Source organism: Micropterus dolomieu, linkage group LG12, assembly GCF_021292245.1.
Source record: "Micropterus dolomieu isolate WLL.071019.BEF.003 ecotype Adirondacks linkage group LG12, ASM2129224v1, whole genome shotgun sequence".
NCBI lineage: Eukaryota > Metazoa > Chordata > Actinopteri > Centrarchiformes > Centrarchidae > Micropterus > Micropterus dolomieu.
Genome location: NC_060161.1, coordinates 36,670,305 through 36,691,170, shown reverse-complemented (window position 1 = coordinate 36,691,170; position 20,866 = coordinate 36,670,305). Strand labels below are relative to the sequence as shown.

Sequence of the window (20,866 nt, the reverse complement as noted above, 5' to 3'; positions counted from 1 at the left end):
TCACTTTTTGAATGAAATTACTGAAATAAATCTACTTTTTGATCATATTCTAATTATATGACCAGCACCTGTACACCCTCACCACAGTCAATCTGTGGGAAACACAGCCCTGTGGTACTGCTGTTCATTTTCATTTATATATATTTTTTTGAACATACCGTCGATCAGAAAAGCCGATGCTGGTGGGGATCCTAATAAGATAATTTTCTAATAAAGGAAAGTTACAAAAATGTTTGTGTACGCTGTCAGTTATAGGTCTTGGAAAGTAAGAAAATCTGAATCGTCCAGGAAAAATCAGTGCCTCTCTACCTGATAGCTCTGTTATATTCTGAGCTTGTCTACAAACTGGGGATGGACAACAGTAACTTTATATTTTTAGCAGCATTTATGTTATTGTGGCCACGACTACATACTGTCCTGCTTGCTAGCACGATTCAACCAGCCTGATTTCTCAATGTTACTTTTTTTTCATGTTGATTTGCATTGTAAATAAACGGTTATAAACATACTCAACAGTGATGTCATCAAATTGCTTGTTTTGATCAAAACTTCAAACCTTTAAAAATTACCATTAATGTATTATTAAAATAAGTGTTTTTACCGTATCCCGACAGCCTATCTTATTTTCATCTGGAGAATGTCGAATGTTTAGTTATTCTTCTGCACACTTTAGTGATAATGGTACAGGTAATAAGTGGAGTTTGTCACATTGGAGACCTGGTGAAACCAATAACGCCACGCCTCTCGCTCACGCCACCTCCCTGTACAGTCTGTAATGGTTGGCTGTTGCCGCAGCACTTTTTGTATGGTCTGTTCTGCACATGTGCATACTTATTATCACTCAATTTGTACCATGCATGTGTGGACATTGTAATTCTGTGTTGACAGAAGCCGTGATTTACAGAAAAACTTTATTTACAACACAATATTATACAAATACGCAGGGAAGTGTAATCAACAACAGGATGGCTTCAGTAGAAGAAAATTGTAGTGTGCTAAGTAGCGCAATATTAATTATTGTCAATAGTACTATTGACATGAAAAGATATTAACTTACTTTAATACTACATAAACATTTTTAAAGTTAAACTCCACTCTTGATATGCATGTGTCCACACCAGTGAAAGCTGGATATTAAAAGCAAGCAGTATGAATAGTTAACAGTCCCATTACATGTTGTCATAGTAAGCAGGCACAAATAGAAAAACCAAAGACAATAACACAACCAGCATGATTGGTGCATCTGTTTATTGAGGATATGCTCAAACGTTACATGTAAAATGAATATAATATTTTCACATAAAAGGAACATAAAATGCTTATTTTTAAAGATTATATAATTATTTAGATTAACAATATTAAACAGTAGAAATGAATCACTTTTTATTTTTATTTTAATAATTATAAATTATTATTTGTCTATTAACATCATAGATTGAACTTTTGCTGCACTGAGCTATTATTCTAGTCTGATGAACTGAGCAAGACCTGCGCTCACTCCACGTCCCTCATCCGCTCTCTCACGCCACGCCCCCTAAGCTACAGTCCGCAGCCGGACCCGTTCTCGGTGAAACGTTTACCTGCTCCAAGATGTCGTGCAGGTCGACCTGAGATGGCTCCTGTTAGCCGTCGCCTGGCAGTTCCTGACATTCACATCTGACACCAGAGAGCATCTCCACCTGAATACAACCCCTTGTTATCATGTGACTGTGCTGGACTAGAGCCATGTGATGACATCTAGGAAGTTCAGTTTACTGAAGAAGGCCATGGGATGTGGTGAAAGCTCCAACAAAGATGTAGTATGTGAGGCTTGAGTTTAGACTCATTTATTACAGATGTGTTCCCCAAAGTCAAGAATGAAGCTCCATGCTGGATGAAATATTGTTTCTGTGAGCTTCATACATATTTGCTTGTTATTTTGTTGTAGTTAACATATTTCATTTAATCTTTATTTTAAACTGTATCCACTGTTTTTATTTTATTTTGTTTATAGTTTATTGTGTCAATACATATCATTGATACATGTCTTGTTTTTATTAAGTATAGTGTAGTACACATGTTCAGTATTTGTTAGATTTGTCCTGTTGTGTTTTTTGGGGCTGTGGCTTTGGTGAGTCTTTACCACCCAAAGGGGTGGAGGTGTCCAAGAGTTCTCATGTGGACCTTTTCTTTCAAATAGCTTCTCATTCAATCCTACTTCATTATACGTCATGTAAAATTGTGTGTGGCCCTTACCTTCCCATGTCTTAATCTGGGTCACATGATGTTTCTCTCAAACAGGTAATTTCTTGTTCCTTTAGTTACTTTACATATTCTTCTCCAGATTTTAAATGTGTTAACTGTATATAGACTAGTTACGTAATTTGATCTGTTGATATTTTCTGAACGGGGTTTTGAATCTGTTTGTTCAGACTGAAAGCAAAGCCAATTCTAGTCGAAGCAAAGAACCGCAGATTGTGAACTGTTCTATGAAGATAAATAATAAACTGGAGACGTTAAAACTGAATGAGTTATTTCTGTTTATGTAGGCTATTACAAGAAACAGACCATTGTCCACCACCACTACTTACTGTATATTAGACTGACTACAAGGATAATATCAGCTTAAGCTGTAGAAATTGTGTCTCTATCCCCAAGCATACCATACAGCTTACAGGCAGGTTGTCTGCCGGGCCTAAGGCAGGCGCATTGTGAAGTCCTTATGTGTTGTGTCCTGAAGAATAGGGTATTAACACATTTTTATGGCCTCATTTGGCTGATATTAATATTAATTGTAGGACTGATCTGGCTTTGCCTTAATTTCTAAAGATCTATAAACCGTGAACCAAGACATCTGTGCTGGTTAAATCGTTAACCGATAAAGGCCGACTGTCTCATCCATCCATGATGATCTTTTGGCCGATCTTTAAAGCAGGGCAGGTGCAGTGGACTCCATGAGGGCTGATGCTGGGGAAAGGAAAAACCTGTTTATGTAATATAACACACCCTCATAGCAACCTCTCAGCCACCATCACGGTTTAAATGCAGAACTACCGAGAGAAACCTGTAGAAAATGCAGATATTGCAGTTCATAAGTTGTACATGTGTGGAAAAACCCAGATGTAAAGACAACATATAGGACATTTGTAAAATCTAATTTTTCTTGTATTGTGTGAAGTGTTGAGGCAACGCTGCCACCATGTGACTATCCATGTACAGCAAATACTACTTTCTGTTAATAAAGTACACCGAGCTAAAACTGTTGCACTCCAGTAAACAGCCCTGCAATAAATTATATCTTCATGAAGCTAGCAACGTTTTTTTGTTATTTGTATAACGTCTTATTCATGTGTTTTTACTTTTAAACTCCAAAATGGCTGTTGGGCTGAAACAGATAAAAATTGTAAGTGATAGAGCTGGAGATTTGAACACATTTTTAAAAATAAGATTTTTACTCCCCAGAATTACCTGATATGTGATTTGCTTCCATACAAATGTTGGTGTGTTGCTGTTCCTTCATAAAATAATTAATTCTTTGCACAATCTTACCTCCACAATATGTTCTAAACGTGCAGTCGAGTACAGATGTTTAATAATGGCTGGCCTCCACGGATTCAGGTTCTTCCTTTTGTAAAAAAGAAAATGTAATTACAACAAAAGCCAAGCTTATAATGTTCTGTCTCTGCTGATGTTGAGTCTGAGATGTGTTAGTTATAATTATATGTCTTTATAATGTGTCCTTTTACTTTGCAGTGTGTTGATCTCTCAGGACCAGCTAGTTAGTTGACAAAAACAAGCAGAGAAGCCACACACTTGCCATTTGGAGGGGTTTGTTTTTTTTACCAGCCGCTTGTATGACCAAACCAGACACAGCACCTGCCGTTGTGCCTGGTCCCATTTGATTAATTACATAACAATGCCTATTGAGCAGTAGTACTTTGTCACCATAAGAAACGTCCGGTTCAAAGTATAATTTAATCAGCTCATCTATAATGGGGTGTCCCGCAGGGCTGAGCGGAAATAGACACGGCTACGTGCAGAAGAGCAATGAAGAAAAGGAAACCATCTAACTAAACTTATCTTCTGCCTGAAATGAAGGAGGCTTTGGGCCAATCTCAATGTCCACACAAACAGACTTTCAGGTGTGTTCCCGGTGAGTCCGTGAGGGTTTAGGGATGTCCCACTGTCAAATCGTTAAGTGCGCAAGGGCTCTGTCGCGGACATTTTGAGCCCTGTTTGTAACAGATCAGGTGATACCAGGTGAAGCTGTTGTGTGTTGTACTTGAGTACAGCACTGTAGTAAATGCAGCTGTTGTGTTAATGTGAATGTTTTCTGAGGAGCTCTCCAGTTTGTCCTGAGGGACGAACAGACTGACAGTGACAGGAAGCAGCCAGCAGGAGGCAGCAGAGGAGCTTCAGTTTGTTCAACAGATGATAGTTTTCACTTTAAAGTCACTGGAGGAGCAAACTGTGTGCAGAGGGTTTGTATCCTGTTACCTTTAATAGAAACAACCAGTCCTCCTATAATGGAAGATCAGCATCCCAGTAAGTTTATAGTTTCTGCTGATTCTACTCAAACATGAGCTATAATTTCATGTAAATGAGCTCCACTGACAAAAAAAAAAAGAAATCAGACTTAACTCTCTCCTCAGTCATCACACATGGAGAAAATATGGCCCCACTCTGCCACATGGGGGCGCTGTAACCAAAGGTTTTCTGCCTCGTGAATCCAACAGTCTCACAGCTTTAGATTAATTTTCATGATGCTGAGTGGAGAAATGTCTACTCAATAAATCTATACGTTGGAGGTTGTATTTGGTTCAATGACGTGACGCCTACATTTTGTATCCAACTGGATTATTTTCACAAAAAAAAGGGTTGAAAGCATAAAAGTATACCATATATGTACTCACCTTTAACTTTAAAAAAACATTAGCTTTTTGTAATTTTTCTGATAATTGAAGTGTCAAAATGTCATGCCATGTGACTGTCTGGCCATGACTGCTGTTTTGAAAACTTCTTTGAAATTACTTTAAATCTATTCAATGTTTTGGCCTATTTGGCATGATTTCCAAAGTGTTTCTTAGTCCTCTTCAAAATCGCAAAGCATCTGTATTTAAATTTCCATAATAATACACAGGCAAACTTTGTCCGATGATGTCCATTTTATGAAATATCATGTGGTGCGACCATCCACAAATGACCACTTTGGGACTTTTATGTTGAAATCCATTAGAAGACAGGAAGTTGAATAATATACTAATCTGCCAAGGACCCATTGAAACAACTCTCTCTCAAAGCTGGAAAAATGTAAAATTGTAACAGCTGGTGTGTAGTTGCCACTTTTTGATATCATGTGGTATGCCATCAGAAAAACAATTAATATAAAGTTATTTCTACCAATATTTGTTTTGATTATAAATTTCATGGAGTCCATTTGTAGGAAGCCTGCTTGTTTTGTTTAGGTGGCCTATTCTCTGCCTGTGAATGTTGACTAAATTAGAAAATATCATGTGGTGCGACCAAATATCATGCGACTGTTGAAAAGTGGTTTCCATGATTGGCAATTTAGTTTTTGTCCTTTTATATTCAATTTATGACTTTTACATATAAAGTACTTTTATTTTAGTATAGACTGGAAACAGATTATTTTTAGTCTTTGTACAATATCATGAGAAAAATGTACAAAAAAATATTTAGAACTTGTAATTTCACTTTGGTAACTCTGCAATATTAGTAATATTTAATTCATTATAACTGTTTTACCAGATGCCACTCCCAAGTAAAGAAAAACTGCTCTCCATGGACAGCATGTTAATTTTGACCCTGCAGCGAGAGTGTAGTCGCCAAAAGAAGCAAAAAATATTGCTTCTTAAAAAAAATTTTAAATGAAAACTAAATGAAGCAACATGTTGCTCGTGTGTGTTTCCATTTCTTAGGAGGAAATGCATTTTTTTGTGAACATGTTGGCGTAGGAGCCCGTCCTCACTTGATCTATTATGCTGCTTTACGACCCGTGTTTACGTTTTTAACGACCTCTATTGGCCGTGTTGGCTGTGTCTTTCACGCAGGAGAACCGCGTTTGATTCCCCTGTGAAATCAAATAAATTTAGAGTTATTTTTAGTTTTAAGCCAACCTTAGTCCCAACAAAATGTAGCAAAGCATTTATTTCATTGCAAATGGTGGTGCCTTGAACATCCTGTTGCGTACGCCAGCCACTGGACGTCACTGTCTTTAAATGTGGCTGCTGATTGGGTAAGGCCACTGACACACCCAATAAATGAAAAAAAACATACTTGCAGTTGACACCACATGCCTGCAGTTAATGTAATTAGATTAAATATAATGTCAATTTGTTTGTTCAAAACAAAAACGTAAATGTGTACTGCACTAAAATAAATGTTTGTAATGAGATTTTCATAAAAAAAAAATTTATGAAATGTTTGTGTTCATGAAAATTCTTTTAAATTTTAATAATGATATCTGGTTTATTTATGTTTTTTGTTTAGAAGTTTTTGTGTATTGATCTCTTTAAATCTATATTTTTAATGATGTGCAGTATTCATGTCATTTGGAGCGACCACTCATCATGTGTTGCGACCAATAACTGTATTTAATTAAAAATAAAATATTTCATTCCCGTGACTGAAATATTAATTACTGATACAGTATATTTCAGTGAATGTTTTTTTTTTAATTTTATCAGTTTTATGCAATTTACAGGGATAATTAATCAATTAACTACATTTAAGAAGGAGATTGTGACATTATAGAGCAAGAATATAAGATCATTATTTACAAAACCCCAAAAGAAAAGCAACTACATTGTATCTAAAACCTTTATATTACTGAGAACTTGTAAAAATTGTTAAACATGTTATGGAAATTAATTCATTTTAAAATAAATGATGGCATTTGACATTTTGTAAGGCCAGAAACAGTTTATGTAGCTGAAAAAAAACACTAAAATAATTTAATTTGAAAACAAATTACATTCATTTATGTGTACACAGCATTCCTAATGTTTGAACAACGCCATTAAATGTTTTAATTTTTTTGTATTTTAAAATTGCCCTGTTGAAAATCCTTATTGACCCATTTACAGTTTTCCTCCTCAGAGAATATTCATGCTTCTCAAAACTGATCCAGAGTCAGTGAGATCGCGAGAACACGGAGCTCCACGAGGTCCCGCAGCGCTCCTGTATCTGAAGAGCTCCGACAGTCACAGAGGAGACCTGCTGGATCTCAGAGACCAGGACCAAGAGCGGGATGGAGGAGGACAACCAGGACCCGGAGCCCCGGAGCAACAACGTCCCCGGAGGACAAACAGCAGGCTCGAGCTCTGATAGCACCGATGTTCAGGTCAGTGTTCATGAACACAGCTAGCAGCTAACAAGAAGCTAACGTGGCGTTAGCTCGGCCTGGTTCCGACACGTAGCTTCATATTGACTGTAAACAAGATGTAATGTAGCAGGATTCAACAGTGGAGCCATCAGAACCCCGTATCTCTACAGAACCCACACTTAATGTGACGGTCGGAACCGGAGAGGAGGAGGAGGAGCAGGAGGAGGAGGAGGTCTCTTGCATGTAGCATGTAGCCTGCTGCCTGGGTGTTAGCATGCTAGCTAGTTAGCTCAGACTGGACAAAGCTAAAGTTAACTTCCGGTTACGTTGCTGAGCGACCGGTCCTCCGTGTTCTGCTCCTCTTAGTGTTGTGAAAGCTGTTAGACATTTTACATAAACACAGTTTCAGATTTGTGTTTATAAACTTCATTTAATTTGTGACAGTAATAAAAAGGACACATTTTATGTATTTTTTAACATTTACGCCAAATAGGACCAGAGGTCTCATTTATAAACGGTGCGTACTCACAAAACAGGGCTGGAAAGAGTTGGGACAAAGTCATTGTTTTACAAGTCTCAAGTCTTAGCACTCAAGTCCCAAGTCGAGTCCCAATTCCAGACCGATCGTGACGAGCAAGTCCGAGTCAAGTGAAGACAATTCAAGTCCCAAGTCTGAAACTTTGGGTTATGAGTCCTAAAAAAGTCATAATGCGCTCTTTTCATAAGTTTTCAAGTAAAAAATATAAACGTGTATTGAATGAAGCATTAGCCTGTACAGAAAGAAGGCAGAGGTGCAGTTTCACATAACAAATGTTTAATGAATTAAATTGAATGTTCGTGTAGGGCTGCTAATTATTTTGGTCAGTATTGAAATCACAGTTATGTAACAGGATTACTCATTAACTTAAGAAACTTTTGAACTTTTAAAATGTAATACTCTCTTTTTAAAAACTACTATATATGCATTACTCCAAAATCCCAAATAGCCCATGAAATAAGAAACAACAATCCAACATTTGAACTTTAAGCATCTAGAGTGCAAGCGGACGACAGCAGCGCCGTTTCCCCCAAGTTTTGGGTAATGTCAGAGAACGTCACCGGATTGGGAAACACAACCAGAGCCGTTACTAACGGTATCCATCTGTATCCGTGAGTAACGTTAGTTAGCACGGTTACCCGGGAAGCTAACTGTTCCAGTTGACTCAGCCCCGGGGTGCCAAGAGCCAAACCTGGCAAGGAAAACACCGGTCCTGTATTTCCTGTCGTTAAACTGGCCTCTGCCGGTCTCGGAGGCTTTGTTGGGTCCCGGTCCGGCCGTAGTGTTCGCTTATTGAGAGCTGAACCTGTCTGCATGACTGGGTGGGGAGGCGTAATGCACATTCAGCGCTGTTGGCTACTGTAAACACCAATCAATATATTCAAGTTATTTTTCTCTTTGAAACCAATAACTTGCACATTATCAGCACAAGGACACGTAGTCCATTAAAATGTTTATTACCTTCATGTGCAATTTCTGCCCCGCTGCTGTCATGGTAACGTAACGTTACACAGCGTGTCATCTAACATTCGGCCATTTCATATTTTCTGTTTATTTAACGGCCGCGTAGGAGCTGAATCTAACATTACAGACAGTCTGTGAGTCCTTTCAGGTGTTCACTGATGCAGAAATACATTTTATTATCATACTGCATTACTTAATATTGAAATGAATCCATGTCAGAAACATTTAAAGTTTTACGTAAAGTAGCCTAATTAATGTCATTGTTAATATCACAACACATCAGTGACGTGGAAATTTGATTTAATTTTAATATTTTATTGTCATTATTTTAACGTGCTTCATCAGGATGAGTGAATAAAATATAGATTTATTGATTAGACAACTTTTTTTTAAATTAACAAAATTAGTCGATATGGACAGCCCTAATCAGAATCAATCCAGTGATCATCTGACTTATATTTTTATTCAGTAAATAGCTTGCATTGTTCTGCAGAGACTAAAAGTGCAATTTAATAAGCTGTTAATGGAAAGTGAAAATATTTCTGCAGCTTGTAAAGGGTCATACAGGCTGCTTTCCAACACGCACAGTGGCAAATTGTGCATTTACGAGCTTTGAGTAACAAACAGAACAACCAAACCTTCAATTCAAAAGGCATTTGCCTGATTTTGTTAATGTTTGCATCTGCCCAGCTCATTAATATCTGGCACAAGCCCACCAGTTAAAGCTCTCTTGCGTAACCGCGCACACACAGCTTGGATGACGGCACATACCAAACGATTACTATGTGATTTGATTCCAGAGCGTTCCACCGACCTGTCTTTACTTTCGTGGCAAACTAAAACCCTTTGCAGAGTTGTGTCATTACGACTTCATGACATTTCATAAAGTTCTGAAGCAGCGGCGGCAATAATTTTGCAGCGGCTGGAAAGCTGTATCGGCATATCGGATTTTAAAATCCTCAAATATCGAAATCAGTATCGGACTTAAAAATCCCATATCGGTGGGGTTCTAATTACAATACACCTATATACATCAAATGATTACCTCTGCACTGTATGTTTAACAATGTACTCATTTCAATTAGTAATGATGCATTGGACTTTTTAAACAATGTGGGCGCTGGACGGGAAAATGACAACACAGATCTCGTTCCTGCTCGCCTCAGAGTCCTGGAGGCGCACAGGTCCTGAAGAGAAGGAAGATTGCAGCCAATCACCTTCTCTGCAGAGCGGATGATACGCTTGTCCCTGGCAGTGGCAGCAGCGTACCAGATGGTGATGGAGGAGGTGAGGATGGACTCAATGATGGCGGTGTAGAAGTGCACCATCATTGTCTTTGGCGGGCTGAACTTCTTCAGCTGCCGCAGGACGTACATCCTCTGCTGGGCCTTCTTGGTGAGGGAGGTGATGTTGAGCTCCCACTTGAGGTCCCGGGAGATGATGGTGTCTACTTAGTAGCAAACCAAAGATTACAGATCGCCGGCACTATAATCTTTGATTAGACTGACAGGACAGCTGATTCGGTGGTTGCCTAGCAACATAAAAAAACGCAGCGCTTTGCTCTTTTCAAATTCAACCAAAAAAAGGGCATTGCTTTGCGCCTTGCGTTTTCAGACCTGCAAAGTACTTTCTGTCTGATCGGGGCCTGAGTCTTCTTTGGCGTTGTATAGAGGTTGGCATCACCGCCACCTGCTGGATTAAACTGACCAAAACGTGTGATTCCATTCTAGGGATGAAACGGTATGAAAATTTCATCACGATTATAGTGACCAAAATTATCATGGTTATCAGTATTATCACGGTGTTGTAAAAATGTGTCAAAAAAGATTAAAATGTACTGATACACACACTGAAACCATTTCAACAAGTTTCATATTGAAAACTACAAATAAAATTGCCATTTTGTTTGCCTAAAACATAAAATAACAGCAGATAACTTTTGTAAACAAATGAAAATCATGTAAGTGTGCATTATCAAGATTTTATATTATATAGGTAATACAATGACCCCGTGGACAATTACATGAAAATAAATCTTTAGAAGACCGTGATAGTAACTGCAATGAGCCCAAAAACTGACAGATACAGAGGCGTCTGTAGCGTTTCTAGATACGTTGGTTGGTTGACTAAACTGCGTAACATGTTATCATGTGCAGTGGATGAATAGACTCTGCCAACACACGACGCACACAGCAACAGAACAACGTGTAGCGTTTTTACAAGAGCAGCGAACACTGAGAGCTTCAGTTTACACGCTGTTAGCAAGTCAGAGAGACAAACCAAAGCTAAAAGTTAACTCACCCTGCGTTCACTGTATGATCATTTTCTTCAATCAAGTTTCCCTCAGCACTCTTATAAAAACTAAAATACGACTGATAGGAGAGACTGAAAAATCTTGTCTGCCGTGTTGTCATTGACCCAAACAAACCCACACAATAGCGAGGTTAACCGTACCCGGTTATCATGGCAATTAAAATGTGTGCACGGTAATAATAACTTTTTTAATTTTACCATGGTTTACAGTGAAACCAGTAATCGTTTCATCCCTATTCCATTCACAACTATAGTCGGTACTATAACTAGAAGTAGTAGCAATATGTCTGTGTCTAGTAGCATTCTCGCAACCCCCATGGGATCATGACCCCCAGGTTAAGAACCACTGTTCTAGATAGCTCGCTTCACCATGACATCTCACTTACTGTCTTTCTCTCTGTATGTCTATTTATATAGAAACAGAGACGAAGAGAGGGACTCAAACGTCACCGCTGTCAGTACTGTGACAAATCCTTCACAACATCTGGATATTTAAAGATTCATCAGAGAGTTCACACTGGAGAGAAACCGTACAGCTGTGAGCAGTGCGGGAAAGTTTTCACTAGATCAGGTGACCTAAAAATCCACTGCCGTGTTCACACTGGAGAGAAACCGTACAGCTGTGACCAATGTGGGAAAGCTTTTTCGCAATCATTTCACCTACAAATCCACAGACATGTTCACACTGGAGAGAAACCGTACAACTGTGGCCAGTGTGGGAAATCTTTCACTAGATCTGGTAGCCTTAAAACACACCTTCGACATGTTCACGATGGAGAGAAACTGTACAGCTGTGACTTATGTGGGAAAGATTTCACTACATCAAACTATCTGAAGGTCCATCGTCGTGTTCACACTGGAGAGAAACCGTACAGCTGTGACCAGTGTGGGAAAGCTTTCACTAGATCAAGTGGCCTAAAAATCCACCAACGTGTTCACACTGGAGTGAAACCATACAGGTGTGACATATGTGGGAAAACTTTCACTACATCAGGTCACCTAGATATCCATCGACGTGTTCACAGTGGAGAGAAACCGTACAGCTGCGACCAATGTGGAAAAGCTTTCACCTCATCAAGCTATCTTAATACCCACCGTCGTGTTCACACTGGACAGAAACCGTACTGGTGTGAACACTGCGGGAAAACCTATGCCCGGAAAGGTTCCCTTATAGTTCACCAACGGATTCATGGTGCGCCGCTTTGAACATTTCAGAGCCGAACACATGCCGTAGACGTGAAAGTTCTTCAAAACTTCGAGACACAACAATTTCCACCTGCAGAGAAACACACAGAGACAATAAAGGAAAGTGCGCTGTCAGTTATAGGTCTTAGAAAGTAAGAAAATGGGAATCGTCCAGGAAAATCAGTGCCTCTCTACCTGATAGCTCTGTTCTATCCTGAGCTTGTCTACAATCTGGGGGATGGACAACAGTAACTTTATATTTTTAGGAGCATTTATGTTGTTGTGGCCACGACTACAAACTGTCCTGCTCTCATCACCCACTCCACTTGGATTTTCACTTTAAAACCTAAACTACTTTTTTCTATAGTTAAATGAGTTGATTATTTGTTTTTCTTTATTCATGTAGTTTAGTTTTATTCCACCAAAAATGTACTTTATTTCTTGTAAGAAAATACATGCCCATCAGTGTTGACAGAAGTCAGAGGTGATGTCATCAAATATCAAATTGCTTGTTTTGACCAAAATTTCAAACCTTTAAAAATTACTTTTACCATTAATGTATGATCAAAATAAGTGTTTTTTGTGTCAGTTTATTAATAAATAAATTTTCTCCGCTCTGCTTTCAACCATATCCCAACAGCTTTCTTCGGCCAATGGATCACTTGAGTCACATGATAACAGGTGGTTGGATTCAGTTGGAGATGGTAACCTCTGTCTCTGTTCAGAGATGCTCTCTTGTGTCAGATGTAAATGTCCTGCTAGATCTTTCACCAGTCTTCCACTGACTCCTGCTCTATGACCTTTGACCTTCAGGTCGCGTCTTCCTAGGAAGCGTATTGTCTCATTTCCGGTTCCTGGTGTTTGCGTATTTCTGGTAGTTTTATTTTGCTGCTTTAGCTCAACCCTGGTAAACTTGTTTAGATTCTACATTAAAGCAGCTAATTATCAGCTATACATTTAAACTCGGTTACCTGCTGTCGTCAGCCAGTTCCAAGTAGTCGTGCAGGCCGATCTGAGATGGCTCCTGTTAGCCGTCCCCCGGCAGCTCCTGACATTCCCATCTGACACCACAGAACCTCTGAGAACAGAGACAGGTTACCATCTCCATCTGAATACAACCACCTGTTATCATGTGACTTTGCTGGACTACAGTCATGTAATGACCATGAGAAGGCCATGAGATATGGTCAAAAGCTCCAAAAAAGAGGCAGTTTAGACTCATTTATTACAGATGTGTCCCATAAAGTCGAGAATGAAGCTTCACGCTTGGTGAAATATTGCTTCGTATATATTTTCTTGTTATTATATTGTAGTTAAACAGTTTTCATTTAATCTTTATTTTATATATCTATTCACTGTTTTTATTTTCTTTTGTTTACACTTCATTGTGTCAATACATATCACTGATACATTTCTTGTTTTTGTTTAGTATAGAATAGTACACATGTTCAGTATTATGTGTCCAGTTGTGTTTTTGGGGTTGTGGCTTTGGTCTCTAGTGATTACTAGAGAGACCATATCTATTAGCTGTATGTTCTGAAGAGTCCACTCCTCCTTCATTATACGTTTGGTAAAATCTGGGTCCCATGATGTTTCTCTTAAACAGGTTATTCAAATAGGCGGCCCGCGTACCAGAACCGCCATGCCTGCAATAATATCTGGCCCGTCGACAGATTGCTTTGATAGCAGAAAAATAAAAAATACATAAATTGATAGCGGCTGGTGCTGAAATAGATCTCAGTCATGACAGCGACATGATCACTTCCTCTCAAGTGATTGTGCCTCCAAAATAAAAGCGCCAGAACTTTTTTTGCAGCAATGCTTTATGACAAGTTTATTGAGAGCTTTTACTTTGAAAAGTTCTGAACGACATCCAAAAGAGACTCTGGCTTGCTTGACATGCCTCTGAAAAACATTGATGGGATTCCCCTGAATTTCCTCAGGGAAATGAAATAAGCGTCCGTAGGTTTATGAATCCAGATCAAACACCAGGACGCACAATCGCATGCAGCACATGCTTTATTTTGAGCATGTGCAGAAGTGTCCTTCTAATCAATTTGTTTAACAAGGGAAAAAAATTACTCGCAGTTGGAAACAATCTTACAACCTTCCAAACGAGAGTCCCGCACAGAACCAACTGAGCTAAAGGTTCACACAAGTACGCAAGGATTTGAAATAATTAGACTTCTGGCCCGCCATGTAAGGGCTTGAAAAAAAAATTTGTCCCAATTCCAGACTTGTTTGCCGACGCCTGCTTTACACATTCTTCTCCAGGTTTTAAATGTGTTAACTGTATATAGAGTAGTTGTGTATTTTGATATGTTGTTATTTTCTGTTGCTGAATGTGGATTTGAATCAGTTGGTTTGTTCAATTCTAGTTGAAGCAACGAGCCGCAGATTCATTAAAGACAGTGCCAGCTGAGGTGAAGACATGTCAGCTCAAGTCTGAAATGTTTTGTGGTGGGCGGTGCTATTTTGTCTACAGTTAGAATGAAATTGTATACTTTATCTTCTCCATGTAAACTTGACTTACTGGGATTTTTACTATGAAGATAAATAATAAACTGACATTAAAACTGAGTTATTTCTGTTTATGTAGGCTATTTCAAGAAACATCACCATTACTATCACTGTAAGAAAAGATACACCCTATCTACTCAATAAAAATGAGGCAACAGCTTACAAGCAATGTTATTAATTAAATTTCACAATGTTTGGTATTGAGTAAATCCATCCATCCAGACATTTTTACTCTGATAGCCTATCTTCACCTTTCCTCATGTGGACACATAGGGGCTGTGATCCTGCACAACAAAACATGCAAGAATCCACACACCACCATGGATAGTAGTGGGTTGCAGAATCCGTCGTATGGATCCCTTTCACACGGTGCGGCACACAGTTGAACCACGGATTGATTGCAAAGGCTGTGATGATGATGATGTTTTATCCCGTTTGACCTCAAAATATTCTTTATTCTGGAAATGTCAGAGAACCAAGTTAAATTCTGATTGAGGGTGGTGATGGCGCAATGGATAAGACGCCTGCCTTTGGTGTGAGAGACCCAGGTTCAATCCCCCATAGTGACCCATCTACCATTGTGTCCCTGAGCAAGACACTTAACCCCTCGTTGCTCCATAATAAATAGCAATAAACCAGTAAGTCGCTATGAATAAATGCAATGTAATGAATGTGCAGAACTTTGAATATGAGCAGAAAATCTGCTGAAACACAGGAGCTGTTAAAGTCCAGGAGTTTATAACTGAATTAAAATTATTTAATTTATTATTGATGAGGTAAAAAGGTGCCACGTGCACATTTATAGAGGTTAGTTCATGTTTGGAAGCATTAGGGGTTTTACTCTCTTCTATCCATAAAAAACAAATTGAATTTGATCCAAACTACCTCTGTGTGGAGAGGGAGGTGGTGGATTGAATATAAATGAGAGGAAATAGAACTTTTACTGTTTGATTTCCTGCTATTTTACCTTTCTATTTCTAGAGTAATAAATATTGTGAAATACATAAAATAAAAAACAGGGCTGAGAAAAACGCCTTCAAGGCTAAACAGAAAACAGAGAAATGCATGTGTGCTTGTCTGCCTGTGTGTGTAAGTTAATTGGTTTCTGATCAGGGTTTAGTGCAAAAAATTAATAATTAATGTGAATATGTATTTAGCGACATTTATGTCAATTACAGCAGACAGAGACAAATTCAAATGCATAACAAAGCATGAGCGAAACTCCATCCAGCAGCAAGTAGACAACTGTTGGTGAAAGAAAAAACAAAGACAATGATTTCCAATAGAAGCAAAAGGTGGACGCTCTCAAATGTTTATATGAAATCTAAAAATATTAGGTTTAAGTTTTAGAAAGCTTTTCTGGAGAGCGCCATGGTCTTATTGGGTTACGAAAGCCATGGGATGTGGTCAAAAGCTCCAACACTAAGGTAGAATGTGAGGCTTGAGTTTAGACTCATTCATTACAGATGTGTTCCCCAAGGTCAAAGTGAAGCTCACACCAGTCGTTTTTATACCCCGCAGCTGCAGTCGCCTGCAGCTCACGTTAGACCATCAAGTCGGCAAAACTCCGCCACAGTCCTCTCGAATGCACCTATAGGTTGGTGTGTTTTTGTGAAGGAAGCACCGTCTCATGGTGAAACCCTGCAGCTGAATGAAAGGGGCTTGAATGGGCGTTTCCTGTGAATCTCCCAGTGGCTGATAACAGCTGCAGCTGTTATTAGCTGATATTTGTGGCTCATTCTAATGCGTGCAGTCAAACAAACTTTATTTATACAGACACAGAAAAGTCAGCAGCTGTAGTAAATCATAACCACTGACAGGAAGTTAAGAGTCAAGTTAAACCACATGTCAGAACTTTCTACACCGCCATGATTTACACGTAAGAATTTCTGAATCTGATATAAAAACGACAGGGGTATAAAAACGACTGGCGTGAGCTTAGAACAATGGCCGATCTTGCGACATCTGCCTTTTTTGTTGCTGATGAAATTGATGATAAATAAAATGGGATATTAAACACATCTAAAAGCAGTAAGTAGACTCAGCCTACTGTAAAAACCTGTAGGCAACAATAGCTTAAGGCTTTTAATCAGTCTCTGTAGGATGATGTCGCTTTAGCCTCTAGGGTTTCTCCACATCACCACAGCAAACATAAAGCTGGTAAGAAGTGAACCACCTTCGTGGTACTGAAAACCCAGCGTTAACCCCGAAGTTACCTGGATAAGCTCAAATCCTGCTTTGTGGTACAGGACTCCAGACTCCGGAGAGGGTTGGGAAACACCGTTATAGGAGTGTGGCAGGCGGATTTACTATAAGCAATTCTACCTAAATGACACATTAACATGAGTTTTGTGCACTAGTTAATGCACACGAGGCCTGTGGGGCTTAAGCCATACTTAAGTCAGGGTCAGGATTTGCACGGGCTGGTTCCCCCATAACTGTTTGCGTTGGGTGCCACATACCTATTCGAAAGCCACACTTAGAAAACCCTATTGCTTATCTCAACCACGAGGAACATTTATTCAGTGAAGTTGACTGGCTTTTGTGACAGTCAGAGAAGGCTCTGTGTGGCAGCTGGCATGATGCCAGAGCTTTCCGCCATGCAGCGGTTGCTCATGCTCTGGAGAAAGAACCTCGATCTCTTGTGCTTGTGGGCATGCATTTAATCGACCCGCTGATGCATCAGCTGTTAAAGCCTTATCGAGATGATGGGCACCTGACAGCCAGGCACAAAAACTTCAATAGGAGCCTGAATGCCGCACATGTCATTATTGAACACACTTTTGGCATTATGTGGTCTCAGTGCTCCACATGAAAGCTCATGGAAAGTGGGAGACTAGCAACCAGGCCAAGTCATGCAGGGGATCTCAGAGTAACAGTGATCTCCCGAGGTGTAGTCATATTGGCTTAGACTGACTAACCAAAATGCAAAATACTTGGAGAATGACAAAATGATAACGCAGATATAAGATGTTTTATTTGGGCTGAACATTTTAAAGTAGTGCTGTTCTTCTTTCTTTAGTGATTGGCTCATGGCTGTTTGGGTGGTGAAGATCTTATTTTCAAAGTTTCTTCTCCTTCAGTCTCCTCCACCTCTCCAGATCTGGGCGTGTTCTCCTCTCAGCGTGGGCCTCAAAGGTCTCATAAAAGGAGGTGGCCTGACTGGCTGGTATTCTGCTGGCTACCCGGTCTGCAGAAGGTCTGGTAACTGGAGGCAGACCGCTGCTGGTATGAGCAGGTTGGGGTCTGTGGGTTCTGGAAGAGGCGTGTGGAGGCCCTCTGAGGCACTCCGAACACCTGAACGTCCAGATATTTCATCCATGTGCTGGTGGGCACCCTGGGTCAGGTGCTGGGCATTGATGGGAATGAAAACAGGAGGCAGGGTAGATCTTGGTAGAGTTATAGCATTTTTTCAGGATACATGATAATTGTCTAATAAACTGAATAAAAGGGGAACTTGGTTGGTTCTTGCAGAAGTTCTAATTTACTGTGTCCAAAGAAGTTACGTCACTAATCTTTGACCAAACAAATTCTCTAAATATTTTTTCTAAAGCTTAATTAACATTGTCTACTCACCACTCCTTAGCTTTTGGGCAGTATCTTTGGACACAGTGTCACTGTGCCTTTCTCAACTGTGACTGATTTGCATTTATTGACCCAAAATATCCATCCGTCCATCCATCGTCAACCGCTTATCCTGTGTACAGGGTCGCAGGGGGCTGGAGCCAATCGCAGCTGACATCGGGCGACAGGCGGGGTTCACCCTGGACGGGTCGTCAGTCCATCGCAGTTGACCCAAAATATGTTGTTCTAAAATATTTTCACACCAGACAGAAGTTCAGTTTTGACACCCATGAAATTACTTCTAAGTAATGTCATCTGAAAACATACATGGAATACCTGGAGACAACAGAGAAGATACTACTGTAAGAAAAGAGCCAACATATTGGGAGAAAATAATCACCTTCTTTTGCATCGACACTCCTGAATTAAACTAAGCTTTCTTGTTGGAATTGCAAACAGTGGCCATATGTAACAAGTGAGCTGCAAAAAGGAGGAAATGAAATACATTGCATCCCCTTCAACAGAGATAACGGGTCTGACGCTCTTATAATAATAACGCCACACACGTCGTGCATGTCAGGAAAGCCTTAAACTAATAAGAGTAAAGTTCTGTCACCACAAAGTCTGGTTCCAACTTTGTGTAACCAGAGAAAAGCAGCCTTGCTCCCGCAAGGTTTCAGTGTCATGTGACAATGTGATGTTTTGCAGCGCCAGCTAAAGTCGGACACAATTTCTAACCAGCATGCCCTATTTTAAGTCCAGCACGCATCAAGTTAAGTCAGCGCTGTGCAGTGCTGCACGGTGTCTAACGCACCTGTAGTGTGACGGCCCACAGTCCACTGCAGAGTCCTGTTTCTGTGTGTAGGTCATGGTTTCGACAGGGATGTTTCCCAGACTTCCAGCAGCTGCTGGAGCTTCAATAATTTTTGCTGCCCGTCTAGTTTTCAATAGTTCTTATTCACAGATTTTTACAGCAGAAACAGGGATTTTAAATTTCACCTTAAAGGTTCAGCGTGTTCAGCCTTGTGTTGGATAATGACCAAAAACAACCTTGTACCTTGATATATTGAGAAATTATATTTAATCATTCAGTAAAACCATGTGTTGTTGTGACCTGGGCTCTGACGGATAACATGGACAATTTAAGCCAAGAGTGTGAAACACTGTCACTGTTTCTTCTGTTATAAACCACACATTAGATGAAGTTTATACAAACACTGACAAGGGAAACACATTAATTCACTCTGTGATTATGGACCCTCACCAAAACTGCCCGCCATCAATAATATCTGGCCCGCTGCCAGATTATGGTGCTTTGATAGTGGCAAAAAATTAAAATAAACACTTAGCAGTGCTGAAATAGATCTCAGTCATGACAGCAACAGTTACTCACTTCCTCTTTAGTGGTTTTTATTACAAAATAAAAGCACAAGAAGCTTGTTTACGGCAATGCTGTGTTTGGAGTTGAATTGAGAGCTTTTACTTTGAAAATTCTGAACGACATTAAAAGAGTCTATAGCCGCTTGACACACCTCTGAAAGAGCCGTCAGAGAATGTGATTCCCCCAGATATCCTCTGCCTGGTGACACAGGAGAAAAATAAAAAACGTCCGTAGGTTGATGGATGTGGATCAAACACGATACAAACAGTCTCTGCAAAAAAATATTGTCCTGATCTGGGATCAAACACGCAACCTTCAAGGTTCGAGTCCTCCACATTCACCAACTCAGCTAACCGACCACTGTAATAATCGAATCTGAAGTAGTCCTATGGTCCACTTTAGGGGTGTCTGAAATCCTGTTTCAATATACTTGAAAATAAGGCATGAATATGGGAAATATCTGAACCATGCACAGAACTAAGAAACAGGACTAAGAACTAAGATAAGAAAACAGGGAATGAGACAGAATTGGTAATAAGTGAACTAAGCTGGACATGCAAAAAACCATGACACTTGTGTGTTTGGACTCTCTAAGCTGCCGAGATAAGCAGCAGATGTTTGTGAACAAACTGTCTGTTTCATCTGATTTCACCATTTAAACAGTAACCGTAATATAGCTACTCCTTTGTGGCCCGGGGAGAAAGTCCCAGACTCCCTTCAACAATCCTGCAGTTTAGTGACTTGTTGAGTTAGAGGACACTTTAGAAACTTTGTGAAACGCTGTCTACGACAAACTCTTAATGATTCTGCCTTCTTGTAAATTCAACATTAAATGTGACACATGAAGTTATTTATTTATTTGTGTAAAACACGATGAACAAAAAGCTTCAGCAGGATATTTTCATGAGCCTCTGATGTGATAATAACAAGCGCTTCATTAAAACTCTGCTCTGTGTGAAGCACACTCCCTCATACACATCAAATATGATCAGCTGGTTTCAGGAAACCAACTAACTAAACTTCATCTTCTGCCTGAAATCAAGGAGCCATGTTTCTAAACGGCCTTAGCGACAGTAAC

At 39.6% G+C, this 20,866-nt stretch overlaps 2 protein-coding genes across 5 annotated transcripts in view; both read left to right on the top strand.

Moving 5' to 3' along the window:
• LOC123980200 (zinc finger protein 239-like) overlaps positions 1-20,866 on the top strand; it is a 76,254-nt gene that overhangs the window by 35,657 nt on the left and 19,731 nt on the right. Inside the window, exon 1 of one of the 3 annotated variants that reach the window (XM_046064466.1) lies at positions 7,239-7,342. The exons of the other annotated variants lie outside the window; for them this stretch is intronic. The gene's annotated coding sequence lies outside the window, so the exon portion shown is untranslated. Of the gene's footprint in view, positions 1-7,238; positions 7,343-20,866 lie in introns of those variants that run through there. 3 annotated transcript variants of the gene reach the window in all.
• Positions 7,125-12,449, top strand: LOC123980213 (zinc finger protein 239-like). 2 transcript variants are annotated; one of them, XM_046064489.1, is made up of 2 exons: positions 7,125-7,342; positions 11,556-12,449. In XM_046064489.1, the coding sequence occupies exons 1-2, from the start codon at positions 7,250-7,252 to the stop codon at positions 12,342-12,344; spliced, it is 882 nt and encodes a 293-aa protein (XP_045920445.1). In that variant the 5' UTR covers positions 7,125-7,249; the 3' UTR covers positions 12,345-12,449. The 2 variants fall into 2 exon arrangements, with proteins under 2 accessions (XP_045920445.1, XP_045920446.1); XM_046064490.1 differs by lacking the exon at positions 7,125-7,342 and adding an exon at positions 10,061-10,112.

Excerpts from the sequence above, each read along its gene's own strand:
- LOC123980213 (XM_046064489.1), top strand. The coding sequence starts at position 7,250 with ATGGAGGAGGACAACCAGGACCCGGAGCCCCGGAGCAACAACGTCCCC. Across the intron at positions 7,343-11,555 it reads CTGATAGCACCGATGTTCAG|AAACAGAGACGAAGAGAGGG; the intron begins GTCAGTGTTCAT and ends CTATTTATATAG.